The sequence below is a fragment of the Astatotilapia calliptera genome, chromosome 6 (genome assembly GCF_964374335.1).
Source record: "Astatotilapia calliptera chromosome 6, fAstCal68.1, whole genome shotgun sequence".
Lineage (NCBI taxonomy): Eukaryota > Metazoa > Chordata > Actinopteri > Cichliformes > Cichlidae > Astatotilapia > Astatotilapia calliptera.
Window position 1 is genome coordinate 37,065,195 of NC_137427.1, and position 17,028 is coordinate 37,082,222.

The window sequence follows — 17,028 nt, forward strand, 5'->3', positions numbered from 1 at the left end:
TCATACAGAGTACGATATGCAGTGAAATGCATATATTAACGATCGTTACTTAAGAGAAAAGAAACTTTTTGTTTGCTGAAGTAAAACTCTCGCTGTCACAAAGTAAAATTTGTATATCAGTAACAAATTTGATCAAAAAATGAGTTTATTATTTGTGTGTGGGTTTCTGTGTGTGTTTATAATCCACTCACTGTGGCCAACCCTCTCCAGTTGAGACGGTGAAGAGGGTGAGCAAGGCCCAAGCCACGTTGTCGTAGTGGAAATCGTACTTCTTCCACTCCCGCTTTTCAGCTTTAACTTCATCTTTCTCATATACCAAGTACTCGCCCCTGGTGAGATGGCACAACATGTTTTTTTAAATAATACAAACACATGAAAAACATTAGCCAATATGTAAAAATGTACGTTCACAAAAGCACCATAGCTATATGTATACTCATACTTAAAGGTATATTTCTGCTTTGTTTATATTTGACATAATAATAAGTTGGTTGGTTGGTTGGCCCAGTGTTCAGTAATGGCATTTTCCTATTGAAAAAAGCAGAATGTATTATGATGCCGAGCAAGCTCCTCTAGGTGGCAGTATAGCCATAAAGACTGTAACCAAAGACCGCCTCCCCAGAGAACATCTGAACCCACCTGCAGTCGCGCTCAAACTCCTTGGATTCATCTGTGCAATGGAAGAAGTGACCTTTGAAGAGCTGAACGGCCACCACAGCAAAGATGAACATAAAGAGCATGTAGACAATCAGGATGTTCAACACATTCTTCAGAGAGTTGACCACGCAGTCGAAGACAGCCTGCAGGGCAGAGATGGAGACATTTACAAATGTAATGAAGCCGTCTGAAAATTCTTAGGAGATGGCAGAGACAACTTTTAGAAAAGATTTTTAAAATGTAATTAAATTTGTTTGTATTTATATAGCGCCAAATCAAAACAACAGTTTTGAAGTGGTTTTATATTGTAAGGATAAAGATGATACAGTAATAGACAGAAATTTCCAACAATCAAATGACCCCGTCTGAGCAACTGTACATGGCAACTGTGGGAAGGAGAAAGTCCCTTTTAACAAGAACCGGGCTCAGGGGAGCCATGTGCCCCACGGTTAAGGGTGATTAACTATAGTTAATTAAAACCAGGAAGTCTGTAAATCATCACAGTGTTTTTGCACTTTGGGGTAACACATTTCAGCTAGTTTACAACCTGTAGGATTATGATCCCCAGACAGATGTTGTTTTTCCCTCTTTTGGACACATTTTCAGCAATTTTGTCACAGTCGAGGAATTCAGTGAGTATTCAGTGAGTATAATGTTACCTGGGAAAATAAAAGTGATGGGCAAATGGCTCTACCTTTAACTTGGGGAGACGTTTGATGGTCTTAAGAGGTCGCAGCACCCTCAGCACACGAAGGGATTTGATTGTACTGATGTCTTTACTTTTGTTATTCCCCCTAGAGTTGATCCAAGGAATGACAAAAAAAACACAACGTTAGAAAAACATCTCAGCACCAAGTGGAGAACTGATGGGATGAAACAAAGAGCTCTTACCAAACCCTTTGAAATTATTCAACAATTATATTTGATAAAGGGATGAGGTGGGGTGAGGGACATTTTCATTAACTTTAATTTATCTTTTAAACATAACTTCTGTGTGGAAAACTAAAACAAAAACATATGATACGGCCTTGTATAAAAATCATACACATAACATTTGTGCGGACAGTCGCTTCTTCTGCAGGAAAAGAGAAACTTTGAACTGCACGTCAAACATGAAACCGGTGGGAGAGAACGTGTTCGGTTGTCTGACCGTTTGGTTTCATGGACATCGAGAAGCATCGCGACCTTTTCTTAAAATCTTCACTATCACACAACAAGACATTCACTCATTCCATACTGACAGGCATCTCCCGGCAGAGTGCCCAGCCAAACCTCTTTCTTTCTTTTTCAGTCATGCGCTGTTAGGTTCTCCAGGAGAAATGGATGTTTCGATTTGGCAGCATGAAACGTGAACTTTAAGTATTACATGGCTAGGATTATTTTTGATATAATCCTGAATTTGTTAAAGTTTAATGGACGTGTCTCTGATACGTTTCACATAGCTTCGTTTTTGTTAAAATCAGCTGTCACGTTTTGGATTTCTTGAAAGAGACGAGGGCAGTAGACAGAGGCTATGTGAGACACTTTGGACATGTGACGTTGCTAGCAGAACACAATATCACATGTTGTAACACAAGCAAACACCAGGAGTGTTAAATGAGCCATGAAAGTGACCAGAGGAAATTATCTTGGGCTGAAAGTCAAGCGTTCTCAGTCCTGTGTTTTTAAATGCTTGTTTATGCCTGAAATCTATAGCTAAACATTTATTTGTGATTTGTGTACCCATATACCAATATCAGTGAAGAAAAAATTGAGGTGCCAAGGAACTAAATAGCTCAGTTGATCTTAACAGTAAGTGGATGGGCCACTTTGGGTGACAAAAACCAGAGGCCGGAGGCACTGGAGGCTTGCCAAAGCCAGTGCAGAAAAGAGGTTGTCCATCAAGAAGGAGCTCTTTAACTATGAACTCAGTTCCTGTGACAGAAAACATAAGACAATTCAATTCTTTGCTGATTGACTGAGTCGGAGCCTTGGCAGTTCTTCGTGTCTGCACAACAGGGTTTGTGTTGGTGCGTGTGTGTGTGAGAGAGTGGGACTAAATCGATAATCAATAGGAATTCCCCTTTGAAGTTGACTCCAGGCAGCTTAGAGTATTAGAGTAAAGCCAAGTAAGGCCAAAGGTGTTGGGAATTAACAATATCCCTGCACATACAGACACGCACAAGATCTCACACATGCACACTAGCATAATAGCAAAGGCAGCAGTCCTTTTAGTTTAATGACTGACATATGATTAAATGTTTTTGGTATTCTGCCAAGTAAAATGATGTATGACAGAAAGGGGAGCTCGTTAAAAAGCGGAATAAAGTTAAATATAGTTAAACACCTGTGATCTGTGAAGGACTATAAAGTCTCTTCTTGAGGCCGACGACTCTCATGTAAAAATATCACAAAATACTTTGTCTTGCATTTCAATGTGGGATTATCTATGACATTATCTATTGATAGAAAGTTGCCTAATTTAGCCCAAAGGCACATCTATAGTAATAGCCTGTATTTCACCTTCATCTGTGTAGCAACACAACCACACCAGTAGAGTCTTGCAAATATTCTACATTTTCTGGGTGACAAAACAAAAGATACCAGACTCAACACAATGGGTTTTCCTGACCACCAGATGTGTAACAGCCACAGAATGCACTTGCTCAGAAGCTTTGCAGCGGTGTTTGTAAGGTGTAGAACAATAAGTTTTCCCGTGGGAGTTGCAAATTTTGCAAAACCACATGACTTTGCCTCGATCAGGTGCAAAAAAAAAAAGCCAATGTGACATTTAATCTGAAGGCCACCAGGACGCAAAAGACTTCTAGTCGTCAAAGGAGCTTGCAAAGAAAAGCGTCAAATGGTCAATGGTCAATGGTCAAATGGTCAAATGGTGGAGAGTCCCAGATATATCTGGGACTCTCTAGTCCTACAGAAGGACTACTGATCGCTCTACAGGCTTTCCTGCTGATGGCAAAAACGCTCATCTTGAGGCTTCAAAACAATGGCCGGTGTAATTGTAGCTACATGCATCTTTTATAGATTTAATTTACTGGTTAGGCTCTGCATTTCCTTAACCCACCACTTGGGGCTGGCTCCTAAAGTGAGTTGCGTGCTAAAATGTCTAACTGTTGAGCTGAGTATTTATGATTGCACCAAAAATTTGTTTTGGATGAAATTCCAGCAGGTATCAGTGTTTCTAGGATACACATCCATTTTTTTCACTAGTATAGAAAGTTAAGTTTTATATATTATTTTTATATGTTTCCACAGTTAAAAAAAGGCTATTTTCTGTGAATTAACAAAAAGCTTTCTGATTTATAATTACAGAACAGTCTGGCCAATGAGCCACCAGAGGTTTTTATGTGATTTTGCACATTTATTTCTTACAATTTAAGCCCAAAGAGCCATGCACTTAGTTTTTTATATTAAGATATCTTAGGGATTCAACTTATTTACACTAACAGGAAGAGTTTCATCAGTCCGGTCTACTTGAGATGAAAGCGGGCTCCATGTGGCCCATGATGTAAAATGAGTTTGACATTCCTGTCACATGGTTTGTAGATGTACCTTGTAATGAAAATTTCATAGCCTTATTTAATAGAATTACACTCCATGCTTTTGTCTAAATTTGGTCACTTCTGGGACTGAAAAACAAGATTTTGGAGAAAGACATAGCAAGGCTTCAAAGTGCAAATTCAAAACGCTACGGATGACAGCATGATGGCTATGTCTAAGGTAAAAAAAACAAAGAACATTTGCTGTTGCAATTTAGCCAAAACAAAAACATAAATTCTAGGAAATTAGGTTAGAATACAGGCCAATAACAGGGAGGGACACACGCGCAGAAAAGGTTTATAGCCTCCTTTAGAAAGAGCTTACAAAACGACAGTGGGGGTGGGGTGTCACTTTGATACTATTGTTCTGGTAATTTTAAGTTGTGCGTTCATTAAACAAGGTATTATTACAAATCAAAGCCTTTAAGTCAAATCTACTGAGGTGTTTAGATGGTTTCCTGTGGTTTGTGGACACAGCGGTGGAAACGAGAACAAGTGGAAATGATACGGCGAGAATGAGTATGGATGACAAGAACAGTAAAGAAAGAAAGAGAGAGAAGCCAATTTGACCCGGTGATGGAGAAAAGAAGACAGCAGGATAGAGCAGGGCAGAGGAAGGACTTTACCCGCTGACGCTCCTGTTGAGTTTCCCCGAAGATGGAGACAGCAAGAGTCAGGGACAGCGACAGAAAGAAAGACCGAGAAAGAAGACGAGAAAGAAAGGAAGAGGGGGAGGGAAGGGAAAAAAGACATAGAAAGACACAAGCACACGCGCACACACAGATACACACACATACACAAAGAGGCCAACAAAGACAGACACAAGAGAGAGGGGGTTTGGTAGAAACAGGAAAAAATACATTCACATGAGAGACAGACAAAAAAGGACAGCAAGATGGGCATACCTGCATACCCGATTACAAATACACACCCTCCACCCATCAACACACACACGCATGCACACAGATTATTCCTTTCCATGCCCACCTCGTCTCCATAAAAAACACTGAGTGGGATACCGAAATACCTGTCAGCTAGAATATCACTCAAAAGTTTAGTGTAACTTATCAGAAATACACTATACTTAATGACTAAAGGAATCACTAATCATATATTACTTATGATTCTTAATGGAATATGTACATAGGTACACAGAAGCCCATTTTCAGTAACCACCACTCTGTTTTTCCAGCAACACATCGCATTACCTAATGCAAATTCCATCCATCTATTTTCTTATCCATGTGTCCAACCCTAATGTAAGCTTATTATATTAAAATGATTATTGATCTGAATATTTATTGAGCCAAAAACCACTTTACATTTGGCTCGTTGGGGCTCTGTAGCATTAGGCAATGTTGGCTTAATTACAGTCTTAAATTTTCACCTTGAAAAAAAAACAATTTCTAGTTAAAAAAAAGATTTAAAAAGAAAGTTTGCAACAGGGTGTACGACTCCTTTGAGAAAAACTGGTGGTGTTCTGTGAAGGACGCACTACAGGCTGTCACATGATACCGTTCATTCCTTTGAAAAAATAATACTTTCATATTTTTCATTTTTTGTCATTTTGAGACAATAATTAAACACATATTCTCCAAACCAACTAGCAAGTGTTCTTTTTCTTTTTCTTTTTAGATCAGCACAACAGTTTTCAGTGCTGACCAAACTGGAAAATGATTTCTAATCATCGGTTCCTTTGAAAGGATTGTACTGATATTTATCCTTAAGCTGCTTTACTTGATTTAGCTTAATATTTTCTGTTTAACTGAGCTCCTTTTCTGAGCTTCCTGAGCTATGTTTTTGTCCAGGGAACACACTGGAACAGTGCTGGAATGAGTCTTTTAAAATGGGCTGTATCGCTTTATGTAGATATTCCCTTAAAAATGATAAATGATTCATGGTAACACACATGAACAACCTCACATTTTATACTTAACTGTTTATCAAGTGGTCTTAAGAAATACCTTTCCAGGCTTTCTGCAGATTTCATAAAGTTTTTATTTAACATCGGCTCCTTTTTTAATACTCAATTTTAAGTCCAGTCCTTGTACCTGAGCTTTCTCAGAGGAACGTTTTGGGGTTTGTGTTGTTTCTTTGTAAAACCACTTAACACTGACTGTGAGTTATTCACAGATAAAAACAGCACCTAACTCAAGGAATAAACCAGTGTTGTGGCTACACAATTTTAAAATCATTTGTTCACATTTCTGTAGCTGAAGCTACTAAAAAAGCCAAAGATAACACAGTTTGACATGGAAACAGGGAGAAAATGCTGAGGTGTGCTAAATTACACAAGAACTGGACTGAAAATCAGCGGCGACACATCTTATGGAGTCATAAATCTGAATTCAGACATCGACTTCATCGAAGCAGTCTGGGATCATAGTAATATATTATGCTAATATAATATAAGCACATAATGTAATGCTTTTATATTTTTTAGAACATTTTGGCTCAAATCAATCGAATGCAATAAAAACGGGGGCTGTGTAATTTATTAAATAACACTACAACTCTTTAGAGTAGATTCTGTAACATGACATATAATGTAAAAGATTTACACTTTAAAATAAAATATAATAATATAGTTTTGTTGAGCCTCTTCGTGCCTCCTTACGTTGCAGCAATGTACCTTTTATTCCATCAGCGCTGCTTTACTCTCAGGTACCTTATTGAGCTCTGCAGTTATAATAAGAGCACTTCTGTGAATCAGGCCCCCTGCTGAGACTCTAGACGTGCAAATCTTCCCTCCCTCCTGGCTGTCTTTTGCTGCGGCCTGCTGTGCTACCATCTCTATGAAGAATTACCTTCACGGCTGGAGGAGGAAACTCAATTGCTGCATCCATTTACACCAATTCTTATCTTATCACACCATAATGATCAATTAGACCAGGCCTACAGCACAAATTGCCCTCATTAGATCTGCAATCAAATCTAGCGGGATTTTATCAAAGCTTGCTTTGCATGCACATCTACACAGGAGAAGAGAAAGGCGTTAAATCTTTCCAAGTGGCCGGTTCCAGGTTTTCTTGACACGTTAGAGCGCATAGATATATACACAGGACATCCATCACGAGCGGACACTCAAGAAACCAGGATTTGTGTGCACTTTCCCATACACACATACCGTCAACGGGAGAGGAAAGACACTTTCACAGTGTACTGTGAGTGCATGCAAATTTCACTAATGACACTGTATCATTCAGCATTTATTTTGGAGAATGAAAGGTGCCAAAAGCGTGGTTGTTGTGTTCAAAACCCATAAAAATACGAAGCCATTGTACTGCGACCATGCTAAAAAACCCTCTGTACAATGGTTCTGTGATGTACCTGCTTTTAAAGAATGTCATGCGTCAAAGTGGAATTACACAGGTGGGAGTGAAGCCTTCGCCCCCTTAAGTAAAAATGTCTGGTAGCTCAGCCCTGAAGCGGATGGTAGGATTGGGGAGGCAAAGGAGAAAACTACAAACAGGGCGGAAAGAGGAGGCGAAGGTGTGAGGGGAAATGGTGCGAGAGCATCCTAAAGAGAAACGGGAAGGGTGATTCAAGAAGTAAATAAGGGGAGAGGAGAGGGGAGGAACACCAGTGCAGGGGGGCAGGAGGCATCTTCTTTTCAGTGGCGAGTCATGCTGGGGAGGGTGCAGCAGTGGACTGATTTTTAACTTGCCATTACAAATTTATCATCCATCTGAAACAATTGTTTGTGTTTCTTTCTAAAGTGGTGGAAAATTGTCACCTTTTACTATTTATATATTTTGCTATTTATACTTGTGTGTGTTTGACATTTTCCTTGCCTAACCAAAATAATCTAAAACCCGGGTACTATAAGTGTGTGAATGGGTGTGTGAATGGGTGGATGACTGCATGTGTAAAGTGCTTTGGGGTCCTTGGGGACTAGTAAAGCGCTATACAAATACAGGCCATTTACCATAGGTGGTGCTGGATTGGTGCTTTTAAAGGTAAAACCAATTAAGACCTTATAATCAATTAGGTATAAAAAAGTTACTATTTTTATTACTATTAATATTATCTGCAGTGCTTCACCAACAGTGTGACAAGTTCAATTTGTAGAGTATCGCCTTATAATTTGATACCCTATTTTCTCTATGCTGTATTTGCCTGCATCTGCAGCTTCCCTGGTCAGCTAACATCTACTCAAATACTGACCAGCGCATATGTGTTCATTCACCCTTCAGCTACACCATAACTAATACTATGTTGCCCTTTCTTTGTCCTCCTAAAATAAGGGAAGGATACGGGACTTCGGGGAGCCTGGGATGTTTGTTAGCTATGGATCTTTTGTTGGTTTGTTGGGAATTTGGAAGCCAGATCAGTGCTTCTGGCTTCTTACAGACACACTTCTGGGCAGTTCTTTCCTACCTTATTCACTTCACCTATTAGTTCGTTACATTTTGTGGCTGATTGATATGTATGAATGATTGTACATAGTTGAGCTGAGCTGATTTTGTGATGATTTAGAAAAGAAGCAAGTAATTGTTCACATTGGGTGAGAATTCCACTTTCTGGCCTTATATCACGAATATAATTTGGTATACTCTGTGTCTTTGGACTCAGTACAAAGTGTCACAAGTTGTGGCATTAAGATCAAATGTGATTAAGTGTCAAGAATTAATCAAAGAATCGAAGGATATGGTAACAGCTAGCATTTGATTTAATCTAACAATGCGCTCGATCTGTCTAATCTGTGTAATCTGTATCGATGACCTAAATCCACAAAATAATAATTTGATAAAACAAAAAAGCTTTAGTACTCTCATCAAGTATCATTTTATGGTTGTCAGGATGCTGATTTAATACCAATCCCAGTTTAATACTTGATACTATTTTCGGTACCTCTGCAGTAAAGAAATGAGTAAATGTTCTTTTCTCCTTACGTTATTGTTTTTCTTCATATAACCTGTTTTAAAAAATGTTCTTCATAACAAAAATAAATGGTTGGATTGCTGTTGTGATTTTCTAAAAAAAAAATAAAATAAGAAAAACAAGAAGCTTCACTTCACGTCACATTCCGATTTCTTACCCCTTAAGTTTTCATGCAGTGGTGCTGTCTCTAAAACACGCTTCATATTTAATCTGAACACTCCCTTACAGTAGCTATTTGCTCAGATACAGATGCCATATTTAGGAGATAATCCTTTGCTTAAAATATCATGAACATAGCTCTTAGTGATGCTGTCTACTGTCCATCACAGCAAGTGTTCATGTAGACACTAAGTAAGACATGCAATAGGCATCCAGAGAGCTGAGGAGAATGCATGTTTTTATTTTCTACCAAACACAAACACACAAATGATCCCTTCAGCTGTATCCATCGCAATAACGTCTACTAAATCATTCCATCCACTACACCCTGCCCCAGCATGCCTTGCTTATTACCCTCCCATGTACTTTCCTGGGTCGTGCAGAAAAAGGAGAGTTAAATACCTGTGCCTCCAGTTTCATTAACATGGTCAGAATGGTGGAGGAGTATGTGTGTACATTTGAGTGTGTGCTGGCAAAAGAGAAGTAAGGAGGGACGCTGAGGAGATGAGTCCTTCCTGGGACAAGTGTTCTTCCAAGTGGCGGATGTAGAGCCTGGGCAATTAAAGGGTTAAAGGTGTCTGGGGCGCCCTCACCCCCACGGAATGACTAATTTTGACCTCCGGACAGGGGCATGGGGAAGAATGACGAGGTGGAGGATGTTGGATACAATGGGTTTTGGAGAGTGGAAGCTTGAATGGTGCATTTGGTGGAATCTGAATAATCAGGAGCGGATAATAGGAGTTGTACTCAACAAAGATTGGAGGTTGTGGTTTGTGGGATTAATGGTAATTAGGGAGCAATGGGCAACACCTCTTCTTAACATACAGCATGAAAATTCAAAGCAGGAGTACTCTACAGCCAGATGTGAACCATACGGCGAGCAACTTTGCACTGTTTCAACAACGTTGAATAAATCTGCATTTAATCTGATGGTGTTCATTTCTAAATTGAGTACCATCAGATTTTCTTACATTTCTTCCACTGTATCTTTGTGCCAAATGTATTTTAAATATATAGCACATTCTAGTATTATTACTTAGTTCCTAATAATGTTCCTCTGTAGTCCACCCTTAGATATCTCAAAAACTGACACTCATGGCCGACAGAGGATGAATCTTACTAATTTTGATGATCTCCCAACTTTTCCTGTGGGAGTTCTCATGGCATACACCCAGGGGCTGTGGTTCAGTACGGAGAGGCCAACTAAGATCATAGAGAGCAGTACAGCACTCCCTTGCTAGGTTACTCTCTCTGCCATATGTTAGGAACAACAGAGGTGTAGGCGATGACACTGAGAAAACGGGTAGGTGAATATAGAGAGGGGGAGGTGCTGATATGAGAGAGGGAGTTGAAAGGTGTTTGACGAGAAGGCATCAGCAGGGACATGGGCTGAAGAGGACCTGGGGGGAGTGTTGGTAAGCAGGGCTTGGGGGATCTAAGTCAGGGACTGAGATGCAAGAAAAGGGAAGGAAGGACGAAAGAGATGACTCACGGCCTGGTTAGAAGGAAATCAGAGTGGCATGGATTGGCAAACAGGGAAAAAAGGGATCGGGAGCAAGGAAGATTTGGGAGGAGAAAATGTTGATAAGGAGCAGGTTGCACTTTATAGCTTATAGACAGTTGTGTGGGAAATGATTTGGGAAACTCTTACAGTGGTTGAAATGAAGATGACAGTATAACAAAAAGCCTCTTTAAATAAAAGATGGTGATGATCTTTTAAGTGTGAAATATCAGGGATACATTTTAGTTATGGATCGCCGTCAGTTGTCGAGATGAAGGTGGCGACTGAACATCGAGAAAGACCTGCTGATATGATGACACATGTGATGGCGGCCAATACAGAAATAGAGATGAAAATGGAAAGGAGTCAGCCTACAGAAAACAGAAAAGACTGGGAAAAAAGATGGACAGAAGCAGAAACGGGAACAGAGCGAAGGGGATACTAGACAAGAGGGGATGATGAGCTCTGACGCAGAGCAGACTGAGACAACAGGAGGGTGGAAGCCGGGCCTCGCCTAGTGTATTGGACGTACACGGCTGACTGACAAAGGTCTTTCTGTCAATGGTTAAATGTGTGTGTGGGTGTGGAAGGATAGTGGAGTAGATGAAGAGGAGGATGGGGAGGGGAACTTACGTGAAGGCGAAGGCCACCAGAGCACCACTAACCACTATAAAGTCCAGAATGTTCCACAAGTCACGGAAGTAGGATCCCTCGTGGAGAAACAAGCCCAGCACCACCATCTGGAAGACAAGGAGTGTGCTCAGCATGATATATACTCATATACACACATACACAGGGACACTGACTTTACCCTCTAAAGCACGCTGGCCTTAACAAATACAGAAACACACACACAAACAGAGGACGCCTCATACAACTGCACAAAAAAGGGCTCAAAGTAGAGAGTCACACACAGTCGCACTGTGATACTTTGTTACCTTGATCAACATTTCAAATGTGAAGACTGCTGTGAAAACGTAGTCAAAATTACGCAGCACCTGCGGAGGGACACAACACCATGAGATAAATTAACATATTAGAGAGAGCAGATGAATCAGAGTGAGAAAAGATGCGACAAACGGAGGAGAGATTAGCAAAGAAAAAAAAGTACACACTAGAAAGACAATGATCCTAGTTCTAAACCTATTTTAGGTTTCCATTTTCAAACAGCTCAATCACAAAATCCACTTGCCGTGAGTGAGATTATTCATAATTTCTTCTCTTTTGTCATAATATTTCTTTGCGGTGTTAACCTATCCTCCACATTCTCTAAATCTTGATTTAATGTAATAACAGAGAAAAAAAAGCTACTAAATATCCAATCTCCATAAAGACATGTGTTGATGCATGATCAGTCATCCAGGTAAGGAAATACGTCTTTATGGAAATCCCAAAAAGTTGATTCTGTTCATCGTGATGTAGCATTTTCAGTGGGAGGTGACTTCTTCAGTCTCAGCTGATGGCAGGTTTTCCCAACCCTCCATTTACATAATGACTAAGACGAGCACCAGTGACGATGATCAAGAATCATCATGGTTAATGATCAAGAAATTGACCCCACAGCTTATTTTTTGTTGGTGGTGTTAGTTTCAGTCATTATGCAAACGTACTGTTTATAAGGTTGGGGAAACCTGGGTTGATGAACAGAATCCGCAAAGAGATATTTGCATGTGATCTATAGCCAAGGGCCTACATTGGTAATAGAAGCTTTCTGGTTTGCATTGCTACCGACCAATCCTGTTTGAGTAAGCTTTGGTTGGATGCAAGGAAATCCATCGATGGAACAGGAAATCTTGTGTGCCGGATATGAACTGTCGGTTGCAAAACTGCAAAATATCTGCCTTGCAATCACTCCTTGTTATCACATGTGGGTGTTATCAATAGGTATGTAAAAAGGAAATATTAATTAGGATGATGTGATACCTATGATTAATATGTATTATGAACAATTTAGCTGTAGCCAAATCCTTCTAGCCCTAGCACAAGCTATTTATATCACCACTGCTGACCTCTTCACTGACAGGATTTATTAACAACTAATAACTTTACTTTAAAACCATATACTATTCCCAGATCTTGCTAAAAGTTCTCAAAATATTCATTTTTATATCTGTTGTACACATCCCATCAAAAAAGAAGAACGATGCAGACAGAAAAACACAAACACATAGTCGTGTCTCACATCGTTTTGCGGTGACTTAGGGTTGACAGGGTCCTCTGCAGCAAGAGCGATGCTGCTCATAGCGATGACAGAAAGGATGGTGAACTCAAAATACTTCAGAGTCAGGATATAGTGACAGCACTTCCGAAACCTGGCGCAGACACACAGACGCGTGTGCATGTTAAGAAATAATAAACAAAAAACCCCACAACACATTAAATATGAAATATGTCTTAGGCTGTAAAGAAAAACTTTCCTTTACAATAACTTTTCCATATTCTAGAAAACAGCATGGTACAAAGCTTGGAGCTTGTGTTTGTGTATAAACACAGACACACACACAGAGTATATACTCACGGGTTAGTGGTGGACAATATGAAGCAAGAGCTATAAGGAGGCATGGGTTTGGGGCCATCTTCATCTCCGCCCTCGCTCTCCTCCTCTTTCTTCTCCTCACTTTTCTTCTGGTCGGTGTTGGCGTTCTTGTTCACTAAGAAAATCCAGCAAAGAAAACAGGGAGAACTCAGAATCGACAAACACAAAGAGACAACGTTTGACACATAAAGACTGATATTGCACTGTTGTTAAGTTCAAGAGGAAAGCCAACAATTTTAATTTAGGTGTCACTGCAGTGATATTATGCACAGTATTATAGTACAGTCAAAAACATGTTTTAAAAATAAATTAAACTGATAAAAAAAGTTAGACTGGGGTGCAGTATTGTAGTGAACTGCTCATGAGGGACCACTGGAGGGCGCTCTTTATTGGTTGAACAGGCAGCAGTCTGGAAGCAATGGTGACTGTGAACGTTTGGTTTAAGGTAAAAATAAAACTGCAGCCATGCAGTTTAGTATTAATAAAAAAAGGTGGAGGCCAGACATTCGTCTATTGCCATATCTAAGTGTATACAAATGCAGTTTATTGACCACATTGTCCACAATCCTATGTCCTTTCAGTAAGTGCAGGTAGCTGCTGCAGCAGAAATTATCAGGCATTATTGGAGCGTAAGGAGTGCATATTATTATAGTTGGGTACCTGCCAGAAAGGTTTTTCGTTACTGCGTTAGCTCTCGTTGCATTAGCACTACATTTTATTGTTGAAAAATACTCTGAAATACCATGAAGGTATAATGGCATCAGAAATAAATAATATTTTAGAGTATAATGTTTTTGCAATCTGACCCATAAAAAAAAAACCACACTCTTTTATACATTTTTGAAAGTATCTTTGACGTGTTTCTCGAAGAGTCTTCTAACGTTAAAGTCAGTACAACCAGTCAGAAGTACAGTTTGTACTGCATTAATGTCTCTCTGTCTAAACTAGAAGATGCCTATCAAACAAATTATAGACCCCAAAAAGCCATCTTTAGTTTTATAGTCATACGAGCCTCCAAGATTCACCTTGTAAGATGGCGTTGGTCGAGGGGTAAGGGTAGACAGGGGGCATTTCTATGGCTGTGTAGTCAGGTTTAACCATGCTAGTGAGAATCAAGCTGTCCATGCTGTGAAGCAGCGTGTGGGTATCAGCATCGCGGCAGTTGAGCAGGTTATTGACATGGTCAGGATGGTCAGGGTGATCTGGTGGTAGGGCGTAAGGGTGCTCGTGGGCATTGGCCAGCTTGCTGTTGTTGCGGAAGTTGTCCAGGTCCTCATTATACTGCTGTATAGGACGGGTGGTAGAGAGGCTTGGTCCAGTACTGTGGTGTTCCCTGATGAAGGAAAAAGAGATGGGGGAGATGTCACAAGAGCAACGCAGAGCACACAGAAGGGCAGATTCTCTACCAAGGCCAATATCCTATGATGCACTTGATATGTGTCTTTATATGGTTGTAATACATAGCCTGGTAGTTTTAATTTAAAAGCCTTAAACTCTCAATAAACAGTCTTTACAAAATTCTAAATTCAGAACTAACATTTAAAATGGCCTTTTCATTTCTTTTCCATTCTATTATTTCATTGCATTTCCTTTTCCTGCTTTCTTTGGGATTACCTACAAAATTAGCAATGGGAGTAACTATGGAATTAGCTGTGAAATTAGCTAATAGATTAACTATTGTATTAGCTATTTCACTTAAAATTTCCCTAACTCCTTTGATCCTTGTAGACAATGCAATACAAATTAGCCATGTGGAGCAATGTAAGGAGCTATCTGATTGGTTACAAAGACACTGCAATTTGCATTTATAGCTTTGCACTGTTCAAGGACATTTAGCCTAGATGTTCACTGTCTTAAAATGTGCAACGCAGATATATGAAGAATGTTAAGGAACACTGCGATGAAATGGAGCCCTGATCAACTAAGTGTGCAGTAGATTTAATCAGTGAACAATTTGATTGAATTTCAGATTTTAAATGGATCTGTTTGTTAGTGAATGACAACTAGCTCTGGGAGATGAGGTCACACCCTCATCTGTCCTAAACCATGTTCATGGAGGATGTTACAACATTGACAGACGATGACCTCTCAGCACTTTGAGTCAGCTTTTTGGCACCAGGGACCCTCATAGCAAAACAGCAACTTGGACTTCATGCAGTAAATTCTACCTTTCTGGTGTTTGATTCTACTAATTGCTCTCTCATTTAACCCACAACTAAAATCAGTCCCAAAGAGCTGGGTAAAAATATTAAGAAGGACATCTAGCGTGAACACATTTGTACTTTTACTTGTTCCGGGAATTACATTACTGAACAGTAAATCTATTAAAACAAATGAATGTCTTCTTTCATTTTGCATTACGTTTTGTATATAATATGAACAGGACTGCAGGCTGTTGAATAGATCAAATCACTAAAGTCATACTGAACAAAATGACCAGGTGAGTTAAACTAATTGACCACTTTTACAAGTTTTAGTTACATAACTGATTAAAGATCATCAAACTGAAGTGTGCTACCATATTCATATTCATATTAATGTACAGAATTCACCTGCTTGCTGCTACTACTGCACATTCACCCAGTGTATATACTATATGTGTATATATATATATATATATATATATATATACACACACATATATATATATAATGTTCTTCCTCTACCCCCCCCCCCCCCAATTTTTGCACATGTCGAGGAGCGTGTCAGGCTACATTTCACTGTGTGTTATACTTGTATAACTATGCATGTGACAAATAATAAAGAACCTTGAACCTACCAAAGGAGATAGAACGTTGGACCAGGTGTACACCAACATGGCGAATGCATACAGAGCCCAGGCTTATCCCCGCCTGGGTAAATCAGACCATCTCTCCCTTCTGCTACACCCAATATACACACAAAAGATCAAGAGCACTGGGATTACAACCAAAACCGTGAGAACATGGCCGCAGGATGCTATTCCGATGCTTCAGGACTGTTTCCACTGCACAGACTGGGATGTATTCAAGGTGCAGGACACTGACAATCGTGTCGCATTGGACAGTTATACCTCCACTGTCTTGGACTACATCTGTTTCTGTGTGGACAATGTAACAACTTGGAAACGACTCCGTGTGTTCCCTAATAATCCACCCTGGATGACACACGGAGTTCAACAACTTATTCGAACGAGGAACAACGCTTTCAAATCCGGGGACCAGGAGGCATACAGTGCTGCCAGGGCCAACCTGAGAAGAGGCATCAAGACTGCCAAGCAGCAGCACAGGAGGCGTATCGAGGCCAGGTTTGAGAACAACACAAACCCAAGGCAGGTCTGGGAGGGCATCAGGGCTATCACGGACTACAAAAGGAGAACACCATCACCCTCAGCCGACAGTTCTACTCTGGCTGAGGATCTAAATCTCTTTTATGCCCGTTTTGATAGGGAGAACACCGACCCTGTCCTGTCCCCTCTCCCCTCAACCGACCCTGCTCCAGTCCTGAGCACTCATGAGCTGAGGCGTGTGTTCCGGAGCATTAACACCAGGAAGGTGGCCGGGCCAGATGGAGTGCTGGGCCGGGTGCTAAAAGACTGTCTTCTCTGCATCTTTCCCCTTTTCCTCTGGTAGAGTCGGACTCATCCAGAGGAAATATTCCTGTTTACCCTCAACTTTCTCAAGATGTTTGTCCTGGCGGACGTCTTCACCTCTATATATAACACCTCGTTGTCCTGTTCACTGGTACCATCCTGTTTCAAAGCAGCAACCATCGTT

General features: G+C 40.2%; 1 protein-coding gene across 1 annotated transcript in view; it reads right to left on the reverse strand.

Moving 5' to 3' along the window:
- The window catches only part of cacna1ab (calcium channel, voltage-dependent, P/Q type, alpha 1A subunit, b), a 108,523-nt gene that overhangs the window by 42,348 nt on the left and 49,147 nt on the right, over nt 1-17,028 (reverse strand). The window contains exons 20-27 of the mRNA XM_080303235.1: nt 14,299-14,606; nt 13,256-13,388; nt 12,920-13,049; nt 11,676-11,735; nt 11,371-11,477; nt 1,352-1,451; nt 640-800; nt 192-329 (exon numbers count right to left, since the gene is read on the reverse strand). Of these exons, the coding sequence (XP_080159361.1) occupies nt 192-329; nt 640-800; nt 1,352-1,451; nt 11,371-11,477; nt 11,676-11,735; nt 12,920-13,049; nt 13,256-13,388; nt 14,299-14,606 (1,137 nt within the window). The remainder of the gene's footprint in view (nt 1-191; nt 330-639; nt 801-1,351; nt 1,452-11,370; nt 11,478-11,675; nt 11,736-12,919; nt 13,050-13,255; nt 13,389-14,298; nt 14,607-17,028) is intronic.